Source organism: Neophocaena asiaeorientalis, unplaced genomic scaffold (assembly GCF_003031525.2).
Source record: "Neophocaena asiaeorientalis asiaeorientalis breed wild unplaced genomic scaffold, Neophocaena_asiaeorientalis_V1.1 scaffold71, whole genome shotgun sequence".
NCBI classification, from domain to species: Eukaryota; Metazoa; Chordata; class Mammalia; order Artiodactyla; family Phocoenidae; genus Neophocaena; species Neophocaena asiaeorientalis.
In genome coordinates, this window is record NW_020175439.1 from 423,789 (window position 1) to 446,205 (window position 22,417).

The 22,417-nt window shown below is 37.7% G+C and overlaps 1 protein-coding gene across 3 annotated transcripts in view; it reads right to left on the reverse strand.

Annotated features, from left to right (window-relative positions):
• Positions 1 to 22,340, reverse strand: part of CCPG1 (cell cycle progression 1) — a 38,965-nt gene extending 16,625 nt beyond the window's left edge. For 2 of the 3 annotated variants that reach the window (XM_024767791.1, XM_024767789.1), the window contains exons 1-4: positions 22,206 to 22,340; positions 5,821 to 5,889; positions 2,928 to 3,048; positions 1,143 to 1,219 (exon numbers count right to left, since the gene is read on the reverse strand). In XM_024767791.1, the coding sequence (XP_024623559.1) occupies positions 1,143 to 1,219; positions 2,928 to 3,048; positions 5,821 to 5,880 (258 nt within the window). In that variant the 5' untranslated portion in view covers positions 5,881 to 5,889; positions 22,206 to 22,340. The other variant, XM_024767790.1, reaches the window with a different exon arrangement.
• Between the last annotated feature and the right edge of the window lie 77 nt (positions 22,341 to 22,417).

Genomic DNA, 22,417 nt, shown 5'->3' on the forward strand with positions numbered 1-22,417 from the left:
CGGTCCAGTGGTTAGGACTCTGCACTTTCACTGCCAGGGGCCCGGGTTCAATCCCTGGTCAGGGAACTAGGATCTCACAAGCCGTGTGGCAAGCCCAAAAACAAAAACAAATAGTAGGCTTATCTTTCAGTCTGAAAATACCATCAAACCTGTTGGCAACTCTCTCTTTCAGAATTAAATCAAACTGCTGTCTACCATTCATTCGTGGGCTGCAGAAGCTGAGAAACAAACCCACCTTTCCAACCCAATGTCCACAAAAAGGAGAGGATTTGTTTCTCACCAGTTCTACAGGTTTATTTGGGCATAACTCTGTGGTCAGGGAGCCCATAAAAGACTGATTAAATTTTCCTGATAAACTTCAAAAGCTATGTAATGTAAAGATCATCCAGCTATCTAGTTTTATCTGGAAGTCAAGTAAAATGCCAAAGGACAAAGTTTGTTCTCAAATTTTAAAACTAACCTTCATTTTAGATATGAACCCTTAATTTCTCAATATAATTCAAGAAAGCAACATATTTCTAAAGAAAATATTAGAGGTGAAATGAATAGATCTTTAACACATTACCAAGAAATCGCTTTTCTAGGGCTTCCCTGGTGGCGCAGTGGTTGAGAGTCTGCCTGCCAATGCAGGGGACACGGGTTCAAGCCCTGGTCTGGGAAGATCCCACGTGCCACGGAGCAGCTGGGCCCGTGAGCTACAAATACTGAGCTCTGCGCGTCTGGAGCCTGTGCTCCGCAGCAAGAGAGGCCGCGACAGTGAGAGGCCCGCGCACCGCGATGAAGAGTGGCCCCCGCTTGCCACAACTAGAGAAAGCCCTCGCACAGAAACGAAGACCCAACACAGCCAAAAATAAATAAATGAATAAATAAATTTATAAAAAAAAAAAAAAAAAAAAAATTAAAAAAAAAAAAAAAAAAAGAAATCGCTTTTCTAAATTAAAAGACAGCTCACTTAATTAGGAGTTATATGGAAGCTAACTTTAATCTTAAAACTGACCAACCTGCAGAATCCCAAATTTTTCAACAAAAGATATTTATAATTCAAATAGGAACAGGACACACAAATAGAAATGGAAGCTTTAATTAGTATTCTCTAATAAATACTGTTTATCATATATCCACATAGTAAAACACAAGGTTACCTCGAGTGCTGACTTCATTTCCTCCAAAGCTGGATAAGTAGCTCCTCCCATTAACACTGTGCCATTCTGGCTGCTCTCTGACATAAAGCAAAGATCAATTTAATTACACTTCATCGACTTTTTTTTTTGTCTGCATATATTATATAATATAGGCAGATAAAATCTATTCCTCATTTTTAAAGTGGATTTAAGGAAATGCCACATGTAATTATAACAGTCACTCTATTGTTACTAAAAAGATCTCTGTATTTCAAATATAACTATTTGAAATTGTCAGGGGATAATTTTAGGTACTGAACTGAACTCATTTAAAAATCTACTAAAAACCATAATCCCTAAATAAACAATCTCTATATTACAATTCCAAAGTACTTAAGCCAAGGTGTTTGTAAAAACCTGTTAATATGGAAAACTGATTCTCAGATAATTGACGGCACATTTCCTGAATTCTTAGTTTATTCATAATTCTTAAACGTACCACTATTCTAATGACTGTCAATGCCTAGTAACACAAGAATCAAAACTATGGCTTCAAATTACAAATCTTTATAATAAAAAATGGACTATAAAAAACAAGGCCTCAAAAGAACACAGAAAAACAAGATAATGTCACTATAGCAGATGCAGATATATTTTATAAGAAACTCTCAAAAACAATATACAAATTAGAGTTTATGTCATATTTTTAATGAAAAAGGCTATAAAATGTTAATAGAAGCTAAAAATATTAAAACAGTATACAATAAGCATCAGGTTTTATGCATAGCAAAGTATATGCATTGTTGGTATAATGTTACCTCCAGATAAAAAGAATTATAGATGGCTTTGAATTTTTTTGCTCATTTGTTTTTCAATCATAAATGTGTATTTCTCATATAATTTAACCCCTCCAAAATAACAAAGGGAAAAAAACCCAAACATCACTTGTGTGTGTCATATAGCTCCTAACAGAATATTATTTTGGAGATAAGACTCCTCAACGAAGGTGGACTAGGGTCCAAGGACGCCTGAGGAAGTATGGAAATTTTTTTTTAAATATCTAAATATATGCATTTCTTGGGAGAGACCATCCACAGCTTTCAGATTCTCAAAGAGATCTCTGACCCATGAAAGATGAGAATCACTGTTCAAATGAGAATAGCAATCAACACATAAGCTGAAAACAAGATTAACAGGTATAATCTTTTATATTTCTGGCCTTGACACATGCACTTTATTCTCCTGACGGAGAAATGTTCTGTTTACATTTTAATGCAATTTTTAAAAGAAAATTTAAGAAGTAATTTTTAAATATGAAGATGGATTAATCATTTGGGTTTCTTAATCCTCTATATAATTAATATGGGCATCAAATCCCACAGAAGAATATATAACATTAATGCAATACAGTAGTTAAATGCCATTTACCATCTATAACCAAAGGTACTCTGAAGTGTGGTAACTGGAGAAGAGTTTAGTAAATCCTTTGTGTGAATAAATAATTTTGTATATCACTAGTCTTAATCAAGGTTAATAATATTTAGTCACTGTTTACGCTAGCAGTATCGAAGAGTCATATGGAGGCCCAAGTATGTACTATAGCTACAAACAAACAAACCCCCTAGGCAATTTGGTGCCACTGGGTTCTTTAGGCCTGCCCACCTAATCCACATGAAAATTCAGTGTGACCTGATGATTTAGACTAGCCAGAAAGGCTGCCCACCTAGAAAGAAGGCAAGATTCATAATGTTGCTCACATATCCTATTAAAAAAAAAAAAAGAAAAATCAGACTTCTTTAAACTCACCTCCCTGCTCTAACTGCAATACTTGTAGCTCCTCTTGTGATAAAGATGAACATTCTGGGGTGAGCTCACAGCTGTCACTGGCTGCACCATGTTCAGAATTCACCAACTCTGTATCAGACCCCTAGAAAAAAAGTGTTAATCAGTTATTCGTCTATCAGCTGCCCAAAGCTGGATGTGACTACATGTAGATGCTTCCATTTTTAAAAGTCCCAGATACTGCTATACGCCAAAGGGAACAGTATCTATTCCTTTTTCTTTTTTAATTTAAATTTTTAGTCGCACTGGGTCTCGTTGCTGCGTGTGGGCTTTCTCTAGTTGTGGCGAGCGAGTGCTACTCTTCGTTGCGGCGCATGGGCTTCTCATTGCGGCAGCTTCTCTTGTTGCAGAGCATGGGTTCTAGGGGCACAGGCTTCAGTAGTTGTGGCACACAGGCTCAGTAGTTGTGGTGCACAGGCTTAGTTGCTCCACGGCATGTGGGATCTTCCTGGACCAGGAATCGAACCCATGTCCCCTGCATTGGCAGGCGGATTCTTAACCACTGCACTACCAGGGAAGTCCAGTATCTATTCCGTTTGTTCAAGTTAGTCCATAAAACCTACAGCAGGGGAGCCATAGGTTTAGATTCTAAAAGAAGTCAGTCCTGGGACTTCCCTTGTGGCACAGTGGTTAAGAATCCACCTGCCAATGCAGGGGACATGAGTTTGAGCCCTGGTCCGGAAAGATCCAACATGCCGTGGAGCAACTAAGCCCATATGCCACAACTACTGAAGCCTGTGTGCCTAGAACCCATGCTCTGCAACAAGAGAAGCCACCACAATGAGAAGCCGCGCACCACAATGAAGAGTAGCCCCCACTCACAGCAACGAAAGACCCAACACAGCCAAAAATAAATAAACTTTTCAAAATCTTAAAAACAATAAAATAAAAGAAGTCAGTCTAAAAGTCCAACACTCTAACTATGCTATAAGCCCAAGCAATAAATCTGAATCCCAGAGAATAAGTTTCTAAATTTAGCTATTTCTATTAATTTGCTTCTACTCAACACTTATAGAACTACTCTAGGCAAGACATTTTGCTAGTGGCACAGGGTATGAAAAACTGAAATCTAAAATTCAGATTTATAGCCTATTCAGAGAAATAGCCACAAGCAAATAACTACTTATTATTGCAACATATGACTAAAAAGGTTTAAGGGCAAGGATTAAAATTAACCTATTAGATTAATGGAGTAAACTTTCCTTATAAAATTTCAGACTCTTATTCTTCCAAGGTTTTCCTTCTTACTTTGATGTCAGACTGTCTTTTCTTTAATAAAAGTGTATCTTAACAGGGTTTTTTTCTCATCTTAATTAGCAAAATAAGTTATCCACTAATGATTCTGTCTCTCTCCAGGCCCCTCCCTCAATTTTCCTATAATTTAGTAATCCATAAAATCAAAGGTCTGAGTTCTCCTGATATACATAACTCACAACAGCAAAAACTAAGAGACGTCATTAAAGCAGTGGGTTTGAGTTGAGTCCTAAAAAGAATTCTGAGTATAAGATTTTGGGATTGCCTGAAGTGGCAGGAGAATGGTAGTAACAGACACAAGGTTCGGGTTGAATTGTGAGTCACCGGGGAGACCAGATCTGGCCTAAATCAGAATGGTAGCAATGGTAAAGGAAAAGGAAATACATGTAAGAGACATTAGCAAGAAAGAGTAGAAACTGATAACAAGATATGGAAGGAAGAAGGATAAAGGTACAAATATGATCAACTCTGTGACAAGGTATTTCTAATACAGAATGCCCAAATGACACACTTGGCTAAATGCCAGAAAAGTCTGCTCTCTTGCTTCACACTACAGACTCCCACAGCTGCCTTACTTCTATACTGTTAATTATCCTTGAAGGAGAAATTGTTACTATGAGAGTTGATCTAACCTTTGGAGAAAACAGGTTAAAAATAGAAAAGTCACTTATTAAAAAAAAGAAGAAAAAGAAACCACATTAATTTCAACTGGTACAGCTGCTAATAAATTTTAAAACTTTCTCGCAGAAACTTCGGTTAATGTTGTTTTCTAGAAGTCATGACTAACCAATTGTCTAAATATTAAATTATCAAAGGAATCGTAAAAAATAGCTTTTAAAATTTTTATTAAAAAAAAATTTTTATTGATGAAGGAAAATAAGTGAGGCTTGAGTCTAAAAATAAACAGGAAAATTATAGATAAATCCATTAACACTTTAAATAGGTATAGTTTTTATCTTACTGCTTCTATACATCACTATTTTATGATTTTTCTGTAATTAACATACATTACCAGTGTGAGAAAATAAATTACTGTTTATTATGTACTAGTTATGTAACATCATATTTCTATAATCAAATTCATTTTGTAAGAGTTCTAGCCATAGTTCTTTTTCCATCAAGTTCTGAAATGATAATATAACGTAACGTAACGTAACATAACATGGGTGGAACACATGTTCTCCATGCTCCTTGGTCTGTTTAAACCCAGGCTCTGATGTTTTCTAGTTACATAATCTTGGCCAAATTACTGAATCTCCGTAAGCTTTGGTCCTCTCAACTATCAAATGAGAGTGAAAACAATCTGTACCACAGAGGGTTGTTTAAAATTATGAGAACATGAGTAAAGCACAGGACCTGACCAATAATAAGCCCTCAGTAAATACCTGCCTAATGTCTCAAAGCTGAGGAAAGCAATGTCCAATAACATGCTGGCTCGTGAAGAGTTTTCAGCAGTGAAGTGAAATGTAGGTGGGAAAAGCTATAGACAATGGAACCTTATGCTTAAATGTAAAAAACTAATGGCCTTCAAAGAACCCAGTTTACATCACTGTTAACACTGTAATATTACAAACTGCCTTATAAAAAGTATTAAGTAGCATACCTCATGATTGATGACAGTCCAACCACAAGATGAATCACTGTCACTGGAATTTTCAGACATTTTTCAGGTCTACAAATACAAAAACATATTGATATGTGGGACACATTTTTAAAAATTCTATAGGAAGTACTATACGTGACCCAAGTACAAAAAGTGGCGCTTACTGCCTTCCAGGTGAAACTGAGACAACCCACCCACAGATTTACCAGACAGGCCATGTTTGCATATCTATATGAACAAATACAACCAAACTTCATGACAAGGAGATCCTCCTGAGCCAAAACAGTGTAGACGGCCGTACTGTGGAATGAAGAGGCAAGCTGGATCTGAAAGAAAATGTAGGATTTGGCCAGGCAGAAACAAAGGTAAATGAAAACAATCTGACTCTGAGGAAGTCAACTGCTGAGGGAACAACAAATGGGGAACAGTCAGCCAGAGCAAAAGCCTATGTTTTCAATAAACAGTACGGTGTGAAAATCACGGCTGAAGAAACCAAGTGGGGGAAAGAAGAGTTCCAAGGCCCAGCAAAATGAAATCTACTGTTGTCAACATGAAGCAATTAATATTTTCAAGCAGGGAAGGAATGTGATCAAATGGTTTTTAGGAAAATAACCACGTTGGTAACACTTCAGTTACATTAAAACAGGGGAAGAAAAAGACCGGAAGTTGGTTAGAAACTTGTGGCCATTGGCAAAAACCTAGATAGACTCAAGTCCTAAACCAGCACACATTGGTCACTCTACCCAGTATGTTCTACCCTTTCTACCTGAAACTACTATTTAAACTTCAAAATTAAGCTCATTGGGCTTCCCTGGTGGCACAGTGGTTGAGAGTCTGCCTGCCGATGCAGGGAACACGGGTTCGTGCCCTGGTCCGGGAAGATCCCACATACCGCGGAGCGGCTGGGCCCGTAAGCCATGGCCGCTGAGCCTGTGCTCCGCAACGGGAGAGGCCACAACAGTGAGAGGCCCGCATGCCGGGGTGGGGGTGGGGGGGGAAATTAAGCTCATTAAAGTAAATGGTATCTTGCTGACGTTGCTCTAAACATGTCTTATAAATGCTTCTATTATTGCACATATACTGAGAACCCATTATATCCAAGTTGATGGTTAGTGTTCTAACAGAACTCTACTGCAGACAATTTAATATGGAACCAGTGCACAAATGAAAACAAGGCAAAAAATAGAGATGTGGACCGTCCATTAGTGATTCTGGAAGCGCTCGTAAAGTAATATTTTAAAGAAAGAAGATACAGAGAGGTGGCTGGTCACTGATAGTATAAAATAAGCATGTTTTCAGACAAATTATTCAAAATCTAAAATAAGACATAAAGACGACTGTGTGACTTTTAATGTCACTCGAGACAGAACATTTTACGATAAGTTCACCTGAGGTCATTTGACTGTTTGATTTCCCATTTACAACTAATTAGGGCCCAGGCAGTTTCTAAATTTAAAGGTAAATTTGTAAAAACAAACAAACAAAAAACTATGACAATGAAATGCGTCCAGTAGAGAACACTATCCCAAAGGATAGGCTTAAATACCCTCCCTATAGGATACAGCAATTTTATTTCACCATTCCTTATTAAACTGACTACATAAAGCCCAATTTCTCATTGAACCAGTTTTCATGAGTTAAAAACTTTGATGTTACTATTTGTATTTGAATTATTTTATAACAATTCGAAAGTTGTGGGTTAACATATTAGACTGCACAAAGACTGAGCAGTTAACTTTGCAGGAAGAAAGGAAAATGGTCAAAGCAGGCTTTATAAATGAGGTTGTAATGTTTTTGACATGCTGGACAGCATGTTTTTTAACTGAATTAGTTGCCAAAATTTTAAAATTCAGAGCTATCACAAAAAAATTAAATTCTGGTTCCTTATTGCCAAAAGAGAAAATATGACGACACTGGAAGGATTTCCCAAGAGATAATGGGAAAAGCACTACAAAAATAAAGGCAGAAAAAGTTATAGAACATGACACTTCTAAGAAATGCAATTAATTTAGCATGAGTGAAGTATTAAAAGAAGACATGTGAAAATCAGAATCTTTCAAAGGGCACATATTAAAATGGGGAAACAACTAAAGCGCCCTAGACCTGTGGGATACAAAGAATCAATGCAATATTCCATGAAAAAGATGAGCACCTAAATTTAACCAGTATTGATGACGGGGAGAGGGTAAATAGGATGGGGAGGGGTTAGGAGAGATTTAGGAAGACAGACAGGAAAGATTTTTAAAGGACTGAATAACCAAGAAGAATAACAAAGAATAGAAAAGAGAAAGTGTAGTATATTTTGGTTTAAGTGACTTGGTATTTGGAAAAACCATTCTATATGGAACAAGTAGGTAGGGCTTTACAATTAAGAAAATTTGCCTAGGACTTCCCTGGTGGCACAGTGGTTAAGAATCCGCCTGCCAGTGCAGGGGACACGGGTTCCAGCCCCGGTCCAGGAAGATCCCACATGCTGCGGAGCAACTAAGCCTGTGCGCCACGACTACTGAGCCTGCACTCTAGAGCCCGCGAGCCACAACTACTGAGCCCTGTGAGCCTAGAGCTCGTGCTCTGCAACAAGAGAAGCCACCACAGTGAGAAGCCCACACACAGCAATGAAGAGTAGCCCCCACTCTCTGCAACCAGAGAAGGCCTGAGCGCAGCCAACAAGACCCAACACAGTCAAAAATAAATAAATAACATTTTTTTTAAAAAAAGGAAAATTGGCCTTAAAAAAAGCAATCATTCTTCACCATGTGAAAGCTCCTCTTCCCTTTGCAAACCCCCAGTTCCTAACCTCCTCTAGCAGCCCACATTCTCACTGCTGCTCCATCTCACCCCCAGACTTACATAACCTTCCAAAACTCCTGGGATACAAGACCTGATCAGGGATATTTAATGTGTATATATCTCCTGCTCTTATCTAGGTAATTTCCATTTAAACAGTTCTAAATAGATAGTCCCCAGCTTTTGTTTTCCAATCAAGAACTCTAATTGCTCTGGGGATAAGCAAAGACAAGATTTCAAAAGAAAGTTACGTACATTGCTAAACTGGGACTTTATCATATTTGAATTTCTCAAATCAAGGAGCCCATTTTAATCTGATCCCAGTTTAATTCTTTGTTTACTTGCCCTGGAGGAAGAACAAGCTTCACATCTAGCCCAAATGAGGAAAAAAAGATTCCCCTACTGGCCATAACACCACAGTAAGAGTTTGGTAAGCAAAATTCACAGCCCTACTAAAGAACCCTCTTAATTCAGGTGTTTTCAAAAACTTGGCTGAGGGCTTCCCTGGTGGCGCAGTGGTTGAGAGTCCACCTGCCGATGCAGGGAACACGGGTTCGTACCCCGGTCCAGCAAGATCCCACACGACACGGAGCTGCTGGGCCCGTGAGCCACGGCCCACTGAGCCTGCACGTCCGGAGCCTGTGCTCTGCAACGGGAGAGGCCACAACAATGAGAGGCCCGTGTACCGCAAAAAAAAGTTGGGTGCACTGAAATTAAATCAAAATTTTAAAAAGTAAATTTCTGAGCCCCATCCTAGACATATTGACTCTGAAAGCTGCCTCTGTATTTGAACTTCCCCACTATAGCCAGTTATCTTCTTAAAATGGTAGTATTTTTTCATTCCTTAAAAATGTTAAGATTTTCATACTGTCTTCAGGATAATGCCCACAGGCCTTACATATCAAGTGTTTTGTCTCTAGCATCTCATCCTCTCTCCCTCCATCCCCTCCCTCTCCCCTCCACCTTTTCAATTCTGCTAAAAAGCTTAGCTTTCTCTTAATTCAGGGGCTTTGCATATTCTGATCTCAGTTCCTCACCTCCTTACTTCTACCCAAACTCCTGTGCCCACTCTTCTATCTCAGCTAATGCATCACTTTGTGAACCATTCCCTGACCCCATCCCCAAAGACTAGTATATTCCCTAATCTACTACTTAAAATACAATAATACGCTGTAATTGCTTGTTTACTTGACCGGTAACACATATTATGCACTCAATAAAGAAAAAAGGTGGGCTTCCCTGGTGGCGCAGTGGTTGGGAGTCCGCCTGCTGATGCAGGGGATATGGGTTCACTCCCCGGTCCGGGAGGATCCCACATGCCACGCAGCGGCTGGGCCCGTGAGCCATGGCCGCTGAGCCTGTGTATCCAGAGCCTGTGCTCCGCAACGGGGACCCCACAGATAAGAAAAAAAAAAAAAAAAAAAAAAAAAAAAAAAGAAAAAAGGTAAACATTTCTGGGTGATGATGCAGTTAGTGACACACTTCTAAACTGTTCCTCAAGGAACTCAAAATTCTAGAGGAATCCATGAGGTTCCTCTCCCCATTATTTTGACCAAAGGTAAATGCAAAAACCTGTTCCATTTTGAGGGTTTTACTAATAATAACTTAGAAATAAACAGTTTATGGGAAAGTTACAAAGGCATAAAAAATCATACAAAGTTATAAAGCTAAGGGTACTTAATGAAGATGATAAACTTGAAGCCCTTTTCTAGACTCAGGCTTCGTTTTATTCCTCAGGGTAGCTTCTTTACCCCAATCTCAGGTCATATATTTCCCCATTGCTTTTTGGATGATCACTAGTAGGTTTCTCAGGCCTTTCAAATAAAGCATCTACAAAACTAAGATCATCTTCCTGCTCTTCTTCCTGTTTCTATCATCTCAGAGAACAGCATTAGCCAAAAATAATCTGGCTGCAAGAAAAAGCCACCAAACATCAGGTCAAAAAGCCTAGATTTAGGATAACTACATTTGGGATAACTAAAACTTGCCTTGACCCAAAAATCCAATCAGGTCTAAATCCTTATCCACTTCCTATCCCAACTTCATCATTTCCCACTTCTATTACAGTGACGGCTCTCTAAGAGATCTCTGCCTGCAGTTTCAAATTCCCCTCCAGTCACTCCTTCCCAATGCTGTCCCTACTCTGTTTATCCTAACACATAAATCTGATCACTTAATCAATCACTTAAAATTGGTCTCTACTGCCTTCAAGATAAACTCCAAAATCCTATAATAATAGCCTCTAGAACAGAGACAAATCATTTAAATTGATTCTCACTTCATAAGAAATCCTATGGTACATTTCTTCACAACATGTAAGATTTTATTCATAGAACTCTATGGAAGAGAATTTGACACTAAGCATTATAAACATACGGTTTCCACATAGAATATAGCACATGTTAGTCATATTAGGATGTAAATTTATTACATGGATGTTTGTATCTCATTTATGAAGTTACTTAAGGTAGAAGGATTATACTACACTAGTATAATCAAACTCTCCAGCAGATGGGCCTACAGTTAGTACCATTTTTAATTTACTCCTTTATCCATCTGTTCATTCAATATTTATTGAGTTCTTAGCACATGCAGGATACTGAAAATATACCAATGTACAAAACAAATAAGAGTCTTGCCTTCCTGGAGCTTAAATTCTATCAGTAATTGACTACGTTGAACTTCATCTGAGCCCTGTGCTCCAGGAAAGCAAGGAAGGTTGAGAAATTTCCCCATCCTGTTTTGTGTTCTGACTGATAGCTAACTGCAAAGGACCAACCTGCCCTCAAAAAGTCCCAGGTAAGACTCACTTCCACCCATTCTGAGTCCCTTGTTTACTTGCCTCTATAAAACTCCTCGGTTCATTGAGATATTCCTATTGCAATAGTCTGAATTAAATTCATCTCAATTTTCTGGGACTTCCCTGGCAGTCCAGTGGTTAAGACTCCATGCTTCCATGTAGGGGGCATGGGTTCAACCCCTGGTTGGGGAACTAAGATCCGACATGCCACATGGTGTGGCCAAAGGAAAAAAAAATCATCTCAATTTTCCTAAGCACTTCATCTTTCACACTGGAGTCATCCAATAAACAACATTACCTGGTAGAATACACAGTGTATTTGATGGTATATTTCCTACTACAGAGAAAGCATGGGAAAAGAGAATAGAAAATGCTGGGTTGGAGAGGCTTAATTTCAAAAAGGATGATCAATGAAAGCTTCCTTAAGAAGGTATATTTGAGCAAAGACTTGAATGAGTGAGTGAATCATCGTGCAGTTAACTGGGTAAAGAGTGTTTCACACCAAAGGAACAGTAGGTACAAAGTTGGAACCAAGCCCGTATCTATGAGAAACAGCAAGGAGGCCTGTGTGGTTGGAGAGAAGTGGGCTACCGGGAAAGTGGAAAGCGATGAGGACAGAGAGATAATGGAGTGGGAGACAAATGATGTAGGGCCTTACAGATCCTAAGACTTTTTACTGAATGAAACTAAAAGTCACAGAAGAATTTTGAGGAAAGGAATAATTGAGGATCACACTGGCTGCCCTATTGAGACAGCACTGTGAGGAGGCAAAGGCAGAAGCAGGAAGACCATTTGCAAAGCTACCACAGTAATCCAGGTGAGATGATGGTGCTTTGGACCAGGGTGGTAGCAAAGACAGTAAGAAGTGGGCAAATTATATATATATATTTTGAAGGTATAACCAACTGGGCTTCCTGACGTACTGAATACGAGGTATGAGGGATGACCCCTGTCCCAAGTAAATACAAGAATGGAATGGCCATTAAGACTGGAAGACTGCAAAAGCATCAGGTTATGAAAGGAAAATTGGTAAACTCATTGGGGACATATTAAATTTGAGACAGCTATTATCACATCCAAGTTGAAACGTCAAGTAGGCAGCTGGAGACTGAATTTAGGGGAGAGATACAGACCAAAGATGTAATTTTAAAACACTTTAGGTGGCAGCTGTCAAAACTAATAACAGAGCAACAATATTAATTTTACCTCATAAAATACAACTGGAGTGAATATTAGCTGATATGATGGCGCCCCTCATCATTCCTGAGTAGCTACATTTTACTATGGAAAAGGTACGGTTTCCATTACTGTATCTTCTAGAATTAGACACGATGGAGAAGAATGGGGGCATTATTCTCCCACACGTCTACAATTCCGAGGTAAGCCAACCAATGGGCTGTGACCAAAGGTCCCAAAAGTGCTGCTGTACTGTAAATGTGATCAAAGATGAGTCAGTCAGTCTAGACAGCTTTCAAGAACCTACTTCTATCATGCTTTTCAGAGGTTCTGGAACCTTCATCTCCCCAAGAGGATATGAAATGCCTGCTTTAAACCAGACTGTTGGATAAAGGAAAGAGGACCCAAGATCCCAACTAATAAAAACTTTTTAAATGTCCCTTATATTCTATTTTTTGTCCAATAACAACCCCACAGAAATAAACAAGCAAAAGATGTAGTTAAGTTAGTTGGTGGCAAGTACTGTGGAGAAAAATAAAGCAAAAAGGGGGAAAACTGAATGCAGGGAGTAGGGGGTGGGGATCAGAATTTTAAATAAGGTTGTTAGGGAAGACCTCCTACCAACACAAGAAAATACCGATTTCTCCACAACCTCACCAAAAATGTAACAACCATCTTTAATTTCTGATCATGTCATGAGCAAAAAAAAGTAAATCTCCTATTTCAATTTCCATTTCCCAGATGACTCAGTGGGGTTGTGCATCTTTTCCTATGTTTATTGGCTATCCTTATTTCATTTCCCATGAATTATCTAATGTTCACATGTTAACTTTCCTATTGGGCTGTCTCTGTTGATTTTCAGAAGTTCTTCATAAACTGGGTCATGAATGAATTCACTGCTAAACCTACTGCAAATATTTTTTTCTAGCATGCTTTAATTTAAAAAAATATCTTCTATCATAGATGTCTTTAAATTTTATGCAGTCAAATGTTGAGGATGGAGAATAAGGTGTTTTTTATAACCTATATTTTACACCTTGCTTTAGAAAGTCTTCCCTACTCTCAAGATTGTAAATATTTCTCCTATATTTTCTACTAATACTTTTTCAGTTTTGGCTTTTATATTTAGCTATTTAATGTGTGAATCTGGGTATTCTCCCTTTTAGTGTGAGGTAGAAATTATGTCAATTATTAAATATTCCATAGTTTTTCTATGATTTAAAATGCCACTCTCTGTCACATAAAGTCCCATGCATTTATGAATCTGTCACATAAAGTCCCATACATTTATGAATCAGTTTCTGTAGTCTCCATTCTGTTCCAATGATCTATATTCCAGCACAAAAACAGGCTGTTTTAATTACAATGGTACTCACCACTTTTTACAGTGCTATTTTGCAACTCTTCGCTTGGTCCCTCCCTAAACACACACAACCATCCTGAACCCTTACATACAGGCAACAATGAAACTGACTGCAGGTTACATGCAATACTTATTCCAAATGCTAGAAATTTTTTTTTAAACTTCCTGTGCAAAAGTCTCCCCATGACCTTGAGAATAAGTATTCTGTACAATAAAGTCAAACTTCTTAAGGGGACATCCAAATGCTTCCACTACCTGGCTCTAGCCTAGCTTGCAATCGATTAGTTCTCTCCTCCAGGGCTATTTCATCTGATCAAAGTAATCTACTTGCTACAAGTAGAGGAGCACAGCCCTACCTCCATGTCTTCACTTACTCAAGTCACACTTCCTGGAATGCTTTCCTCCTTTCCTTTCTTCTGATTTCCATCTTTACGGCTCAGTCTCCTCCATGAAGTCTTCCTTCATGTTTCTGACACACTTATCTCTCCTTCCCCTGAATGTACCGCATTTATTTCTTATTTCTCAGCATAACTTCTGTACTTCTTAGCATAGCTTGCCTAAGAGCAGCCTCTATTACTTTTATCCATAAGTTACTTTACTAGTTAGTGTGAAGTTCAAAGCTTTTGATAATGAGTTTCAATTTAATTTTCAATGTCTCTGTAACAGCACAAAAATTTTACCTGCTCTCTACTAGTTAGAAGTCATACATAGTAATCTCTCATCTTTAATCGCTTAATATTCTATTTTATCTATAGAAAAGGACACACAAGCATTTTTACTCAGATCAGGAATTGAAGGATCAGAAATAGTAATGAGCTACAGGTCTAATTTCAGGTCTAGCCCCACCCCTTAAGCTTGCCTCTTTTAAATGTACCAAAATTATGAATTTTTTTTATTCCTGCCTATTTTCAAAAGGCAGCTAGGGCCACTAAAATCACTAAGCACCACAATGAAGGGGTTGAAACAGAAAAGCTTAAGAAAGATTTTCTGTCTAAGTAAGGATCTAAAACTGTTACTGTCACTATGCTTTATGGTAATTTGGCACAAATTTACATTTTTAAAAGTACTGTGACAAACACTTCTGGAGTAAATGGTGAGAATTGTATCTCTTTGGGGAATTAAAGGGTCTTCAATCCTGTTCATTGTGGTGGGGGAAGAACCTTTCACTGTGTTGCTTTCTTTTTTCCAAATAGTCTCATCTTAAGTGAAGGCTCAGCTTATACTTTTTTTTCATCTACAATGTCAACCTTATTTCAGTCCCCAAACTCTGGCAATAAATAAGCCTAGCCTAGGAGTGCCTAGTACCCACTAGGCCTCTGTGCTGTGGGGAAAAAAAAAGACTGCCCTAGGGAAGTTGATTCCAAGGCTTATTGGCTAGAATGGTCAGGTAAACTCTTTATTTGAAAAAGAGTAAGTTTTTGTATGGCTTTTTAACTGTTATAGCAGATAAATCCTGCAACATATTTTCACGAAGCCCAGGCCAAACTAAATTGCTTCCAAACAGCATCAAGAGACAAATGATCTGACAGGTAATTCTGAATATGGAACTAAAGTGCTGGCTGCCATTCTGGATGCTCAAAACAGCAGAGCCTTTCTATGGTTGGTGTGAAAGGTAGAGAATGAAAGAGATGCAAAAGATAAGAGCCGTTTCCACATAAAACGCTTCTGAATTTAAAAAGACAGTAAATTTCATTGTTCTTCCCCTCCTACCTCCCAAAGGGGGGAAAAATCAGTTTTTTGACAAATTGCATCACTCAGGAATTATATATACTCTCCATTAAACGTCATAAATGTGGTGTTGCAAAAGACTTTCAAATTGATGTCATCTCTCATGTTTGCCTTGTGAAAGTTCAGCATTATTAAGATAAGGCTTCATAAAACCTTAAGACCACCTGGTAAAAATACAGCCCAGAGATTTAAACATATAAAATAAAACCACACACACAAAAAGACTCAAACAAAACAGAAAAGTTTTACAATCCTGGGGTAAAGATGACCTTTTTACTAAGCTTTACACAAAACCTAGAAATTGTAAAGGAAAAGCTTTTTATTATATAAAAATCATAAACTTGTTTGCCAAAAGTCATAAAAGTAAGAATGATATACTGAGAATACCTGTGACATATATAACAGAGTTCAAAACATTTAAAGTACACCAATAAATAAGTAAGAAAAAGGTTAAAAAACTGAACAGAAAATTTATCAAGGAATATGAGTAAGCAATTTATAGAAGATATTAAAATGGCTTATAAGGAAAAAAATGCTCAACCTTACTACGAAAGATACACAAAGAGTAGCAAGATTATTTTAATGCCTAAACGATCAACAAAGATTAAACAGGTTAATAGGTTAGATACAGAAAAATAGGTACTGTAAACAGTAAAAATGCATAGTTATTATCATTTGAGTAATTTTGTAATAACAAAACTTTACAGGCAGATACCCTGTGACCTATCATCTCTATTTCATTTCCTATCCACCTCATTTCTAGGAATTTATCTGGTAGAAATACTCACATGAATATGAAAATACATATACATGTGTGTAAGAATGGTTGAATTTTTACAGTACAAAATTAGAAAGTGAAAAGTCTATCAAGAGTGAGTTTATTAAAATTAAAATGTATAATATCTATTATTAATGCAGCCATTAAAAATTTAAAATAGATCAACATGTCCTGACATGGAAAGATATCAATAATATATTCTGTGAAAAAAGCAAGTCAGAAAATGATATGTATAATAAACCCTATTGACATTAATTTATATGCATTAGTCTAATTAAATTTTAAAGAGTATCTTTCAAATCTAAAAAAACTAAAATTACACGTATTATGTCTGCTAAATTTCAGTGAGCTATTTATTACCTTCATAATCAGCAGGAAAAAAAAATACATTTTTTTAAATGAAAAGACAAACCCAATATTAAGTAAATGAATGACTGACAAAAATCCAATCATCTTCTGGATGACCAGTCTCTTCAGAACAAATTAAAGGACTAAAGGGAATCATATTAAAACGTTTGTATCTCAGGTATCAGAAGTTTACTGAAGAAAACTGATGCTAGAGAAGAGAGAGCATAACCCAGGGATTTGAAGAGTCCACAGTGTAGTAATTACGGCATCAAGATGTGGGTCCAATGGCTGTCCTGCCTCTTTGTTATATGCATCTTCTAAGTGGATTCAAAGATAACCTCTCCATAGCAAACAGGCTTTCCTAGTTTTAATGGAGTGGAATTTCATTTAAACACCGATATCGCTAAAGATAGGTATCTGGAAAAAAATCTCCAATAGTAGTAATTTCACTTTATCCATGACCAGAAAGAGGCAGCAATACTGTTACATACAGTAAATTAACTTTTTGGTTTAGAAAACAAATTCTGCAAGAAGTGAGTCAATACACAATTTCTTCACAAGATTTCTTTTATGATGTAACATCCTTCAAATTGGGAAACAGAAGCAACTACTGCCATATTCGAAGATAAAAGTATCCCTTTTTGCCTCCATCTAAAAGAAGCTACACCTTTGATTAAAAGTTTGAAACAAAGCAGTAAACCATATGAATTCAAAATGCTGGGGGGAAATTAAGATATCTGTTAGTATGGAAATACCTTTTCACCAGGTGTTCCCCATTCTGAAAAGAATCCTGACTTTCCAGGATTGTTACATCTTAATTTTGGAAAAGCCTGAAAGAGCCAGTAGTAAATCTAGAAGCTTGACTAGCCGCCATACGACCCTCACTTGGGCACTGCCAGCCCCTGTTGGCTCCTCTTCCTCTTTCAGAGATAAGTAAAACTAATGGGATCTAGCTTGATGTTGTTTTTTCTACTCTCAAAAAAAATTTTTTAATGATTTTACTTGTTAAAATATATGTATTTATCATATATCTATATTTTTTGTTTATCTTAAACATACTTTCCACAAAAGGATAATCTGTCCTAATTTTTTCTTTTTTACAACTCTCTTCTACTTTGGGAAAAAAGCCAGAGAGATGGAAAACAAAGGGATTTTATATATTTTTATTCTGTTTTCCATTTTTTTAAGTACATAATAGACAAGTACACATCCATTGTTACTTTCTAGTAGTAATATTAGATAAAATGTTAGTAAAGATGTTATTTGAGTTATCAACTAATCAAATATAGAAGCAGTCATTACCAACCCATGATATATTTCTTTGCCTTTTACTTTCCCTTATATTTGCTCTCATAAAGTCCTCAGAATTGATTTGTAAGTTTCTAAAAGACTTTTTTACTTGAATGTTCTATATGTCAACCCAACTTGAAGTTAATCTCAAGGGGCAGATGCTGTATGTAATACAGATAGGGTTGACTTCCCCAGAAGGAGTGTCTAAGCTCTAAACTATCTCTTTCCCTGAAAGACAAATGCTTACACATGTAATGTATCTCTGGGAGGACCTGGAATTTGACATTCTGTGTAGACTCACTGTTCATGAAATCAACTTAAAGAACTGTTTTAGAACATTAAAAACAACATCCACTTCCTACTGTTAAGTTACACTGATGATCTTCTTTATACTTTAGATATGCAATTAAAACAAATCAAAACCAAAATTAAAGGCTGAACCATAAAAGCACACTGCAATTTCCAAACCTTTAATGCAGCAGAGTACAAAGTCACAGTCAGGAAAGGGGCCAGGTTCTCTTCAGCCTAGTAAAAGGCAAAAAGCACTACCAAAAAAATCAAATGAAGATCCCATATGACTTTTTTCCATCAAACTTCTCAGTCCAAAAGTATATATATCACATTAAGTCATCACACTTCAAATGTGTAATATGCTTTATGTAAATGTTACTTAGGCAGGCCAATAATACTTGCATGGGTAGATCACTCTGCCACTTACAAAGTGATACTACTTTTTATATCTGATTTGATCTTCACACATACCCCATGAAGTATGGCAATGGCTGCTACTTATTATGTACAAATGGAAACAATAGAAGCTCATAAGCTAAATTATTTGTCAACATCATTAAACGTCCTGACTCCCAATCCAATTCTTTTTTCACATTTCATCATGCTGGCAACATGAACCAGAAATAAGGTTTTAGGAAACTGCTTTATGGACAAATACTGAAGAAAAATTAGATTTCTGACTTACTGCTAATACTAATACTTCCTTGCTAATACTTCCTCCAGAAAACTCTATAAGCCCTTAAGCAGGTTTCCACACCTTAAACACCCCTTGGGAAAAAAAATCCTCTCAATCTATCAGTTAGTTGCAATCCTCCCCATATTACAGAGTTAAATTTCACCTTAGAACTCAAACTGAGATTTTTATTTTCAAGTTTATCTAGTGCAATACATCGAACATGACCTTTTAAACCAACTCATTTTTTTAAACTGTTTTAATTTAGTCAAAACTGCAGAACTGCCAGACAGACAAACATGGTAAGATATCACTTATATGTGGAACATAAACAATACAACAAACCAGTGAATATAACAAAAAAAGAAGCAGACTTACAGATATAGGGAACAAACTAGTGGGTGGCGGGGGCGGGGGGGGCGATACAGGGTAGGGGAGTGGGAGGTACAAACTACTGGGTGTAAGATAGGCTCAAGAATGTATTGTACAACATGGAAAATAGAGCCAATATTTTGTAATAATTGTAAATAGAAAGTAACCTTTAAAAACTGTTTAACAAATTTTTACAAATAAATTTAAAAACAAAAACTGCACAACTCCCAGGAAGAAAATTCTTGAAAATGTAAGTTATCACCTACGATATGGCAACTTCCTCATCTTAACCACTCACAAACACAAAAGCAATTCAGCCTCTAGTAGCTCTGCATTGTTAGATGAGTCTGCATTTTCTGTTTTAAAATACCCTGGGTTTAACAGGCCTTGCACTGTGTCCATATTCTTTACGTGTCAGAAACTACTACTTCTAAGCTCTCAGTTCAAACTCACCTAATTTTTTAAATATTTACACAACCTAGACAATACTGTGGAACCAGTTAGTAAATCAAACATGTTAAGTAATTATGAATGTTTCTTATGCCCTGTAAATGAACCCAAATTTTTAGTGAGATATTGAGCCAACAAAGGGCACAAAATACACAAAATAAAACAATAGAAAATATTGAAAAGAAACTGAAATTTGGGGAGAGAAGCAATGCTCCAAAGAAAAGAACTTAAGAAAACAAAGTATGACTTCTACAGCTTAAAAAACAAAAAAGCAAAAAAATAAAAACAAAGCTTCAGAATGGCTATTCTATTGAGTTAATGGACACCTGGAATTGAGGTAAACCCCATTTTTTCAAGACTGATAACTGCAAAAATACAGACTATTCCTATCAAAGAACAATGTGGCCCTTTCTTTACGACAGAAAACAAAATGTGGGCTAAATATGCTACTTACCCAACCATATCCAACATATCCATAATAGAAAATGAAACAAAAACATAATCCAAAATATCAGGCATATAAAACATAGTATTGATACTTGAAATAAATTGATGAAAACAAGCTTAAAGCCCCCATTTTATAATAATGTTTAACTTCTTTATTTCCACTGGCAAATGTTTACAAATAATAAATGAAAAATCCTGCTACATCCCAGACCTTTTCAGATTAATATGCCCATGCTTTGTCACCTTGAGTTATAGTAATAATCAAGATTGCACTCCCTTAATTGAAGAAAAGTAAGCAATCCTGTCTTGATTTTACTGTACGAAAAGAAAACAGATCAAAATAAGACGAGATGTACAAATGCTAAGAATTACTGCCATATTTTTTTGTTTCCTTTCCAGTCCAACCAATGCATTTCTTGTCACTTCTCAACAACTAACTTACATACATTTAAACTTGTTATTCACAGAGTCCGTGGATGCAGTAACAGGGGCTCTGCCTATGTTGTTTAGTTGTTATTTGCTTTTTAAAATTAATGTTTAAAGAGTCTGTATAACTGGAATTGCTCCACCTGTGTCCTTTTCTGTAAATTAAGGTTTTTTCCTATAGAAAATTTGGAAAATACCAAAAAGTATAAAGAAAAAAATAATTTGTAGTTTCACCATCTAATCACTTTATAACTATTACACTCCTTTGAGTCTTGTTTCTAATAGACATCGAATCACTTCTAGTCCTATGGTTTAGTTAGCAAAATCAGTATTACACTACTTTCTAACCTATTTTCATTTAAAAACTAGTATTTCCCACACCCTCAAATATTATTTGAGAGCGATTTTTAATAGCTTCTTTAATTAGAATCCCATCCTTAGGCTGGGTAAAAGATTAGAAATTATTTATTAAAATAATACCCTCACTTTCTCCCTTCCCTTCCCCTTTATGACCATAGCTCAGGGAAGTATAGTAAACCATTCACACTAGCGTCCAAGGTGTGATAAATACCCCCCTGAGAAAGGTGGGGCCTAATAAGATTCAAACGTTAAGCCAAAGATACCATGCGCTAATAATGACATTTCAAGTACCGTCCAGTAGATGTGACCTTATTTGAGGAAGCAAATCTCCTAAAATTCGCAGTACTAAAATAATTACCTATTCTAGCTACAAGAAGGCTCCATTCCATTTTTTAAAAAGCCAGACTGAGTGCAAATGTCACCCACTCAACAAAGTACCTAATTGGCTGAGTTCGTTAAAATTGGCGCTCCCAAAGGCAAAAAGTTGATTCGTTAAATAAAGATAAACAGTAACGCGTACAAGGCACGGTGTGACCTGCTGCTACGGAGAGCTTATCGATTAGGAAGGGGACCGGTGGAGGCGGAACAGGATAGACAGGGAGATTTGATCATTATCAGCCAGGCTCACAAGCAGAAATCTCAAACACATTATTTAATCTTTCTCTTCCTGTCATCACGGGGCTCAAACGTCACCAAAAAACACCGGCCGGCTGAAAACCCGGCGGGGTGACGCACATAACATCTTACCATATGGATTCTCATCAATCAGGACCGAGGAGAGCCTTAAGCCAGCCCAGCGGAGGAAGGCGGAGGCGGGTGCGTCCCCTGGGCTGTCGGCTCCCCCACACTCCCGGCACACCGCTCGCGTCTGCAACGCAGGGAACCAAGGCTGCAGGACCACCGGACCGGCTCCGCCACGGGGGATGCAGACTCGCCTTCCGAGGAGGCCACCCAGGCGGCCGCAAACACCGAGCGCCTAGAGTCAAGCCCCCCTTCAGCGGAAACCCCGCGACCGCCTCCGCCAGGCGGCTGAGCCAGGACCCCGACAGTTGGCCCGGACTCCCCTCCTGGGGTCCAAAAACGCCCAGGGCCGTACCTGAAGGAGCAGCGCCACCTCCGCCCGACGGCGTTAGCTGTCGCGGTGGCGGCGGTCACAGCTCCGAGAGCAGTGACGCCTCTCATAAAAACAACAACCTGCTAGCAGGCGACCGCTGCCGAAAGGCGGAGGGCGGCGGGGCGCCGCGGCGCATGCTGGGACTCGTAGTCCCGCCCGCGCCTTATACCGGGCAGCGGCGGAGGGAAGAACTA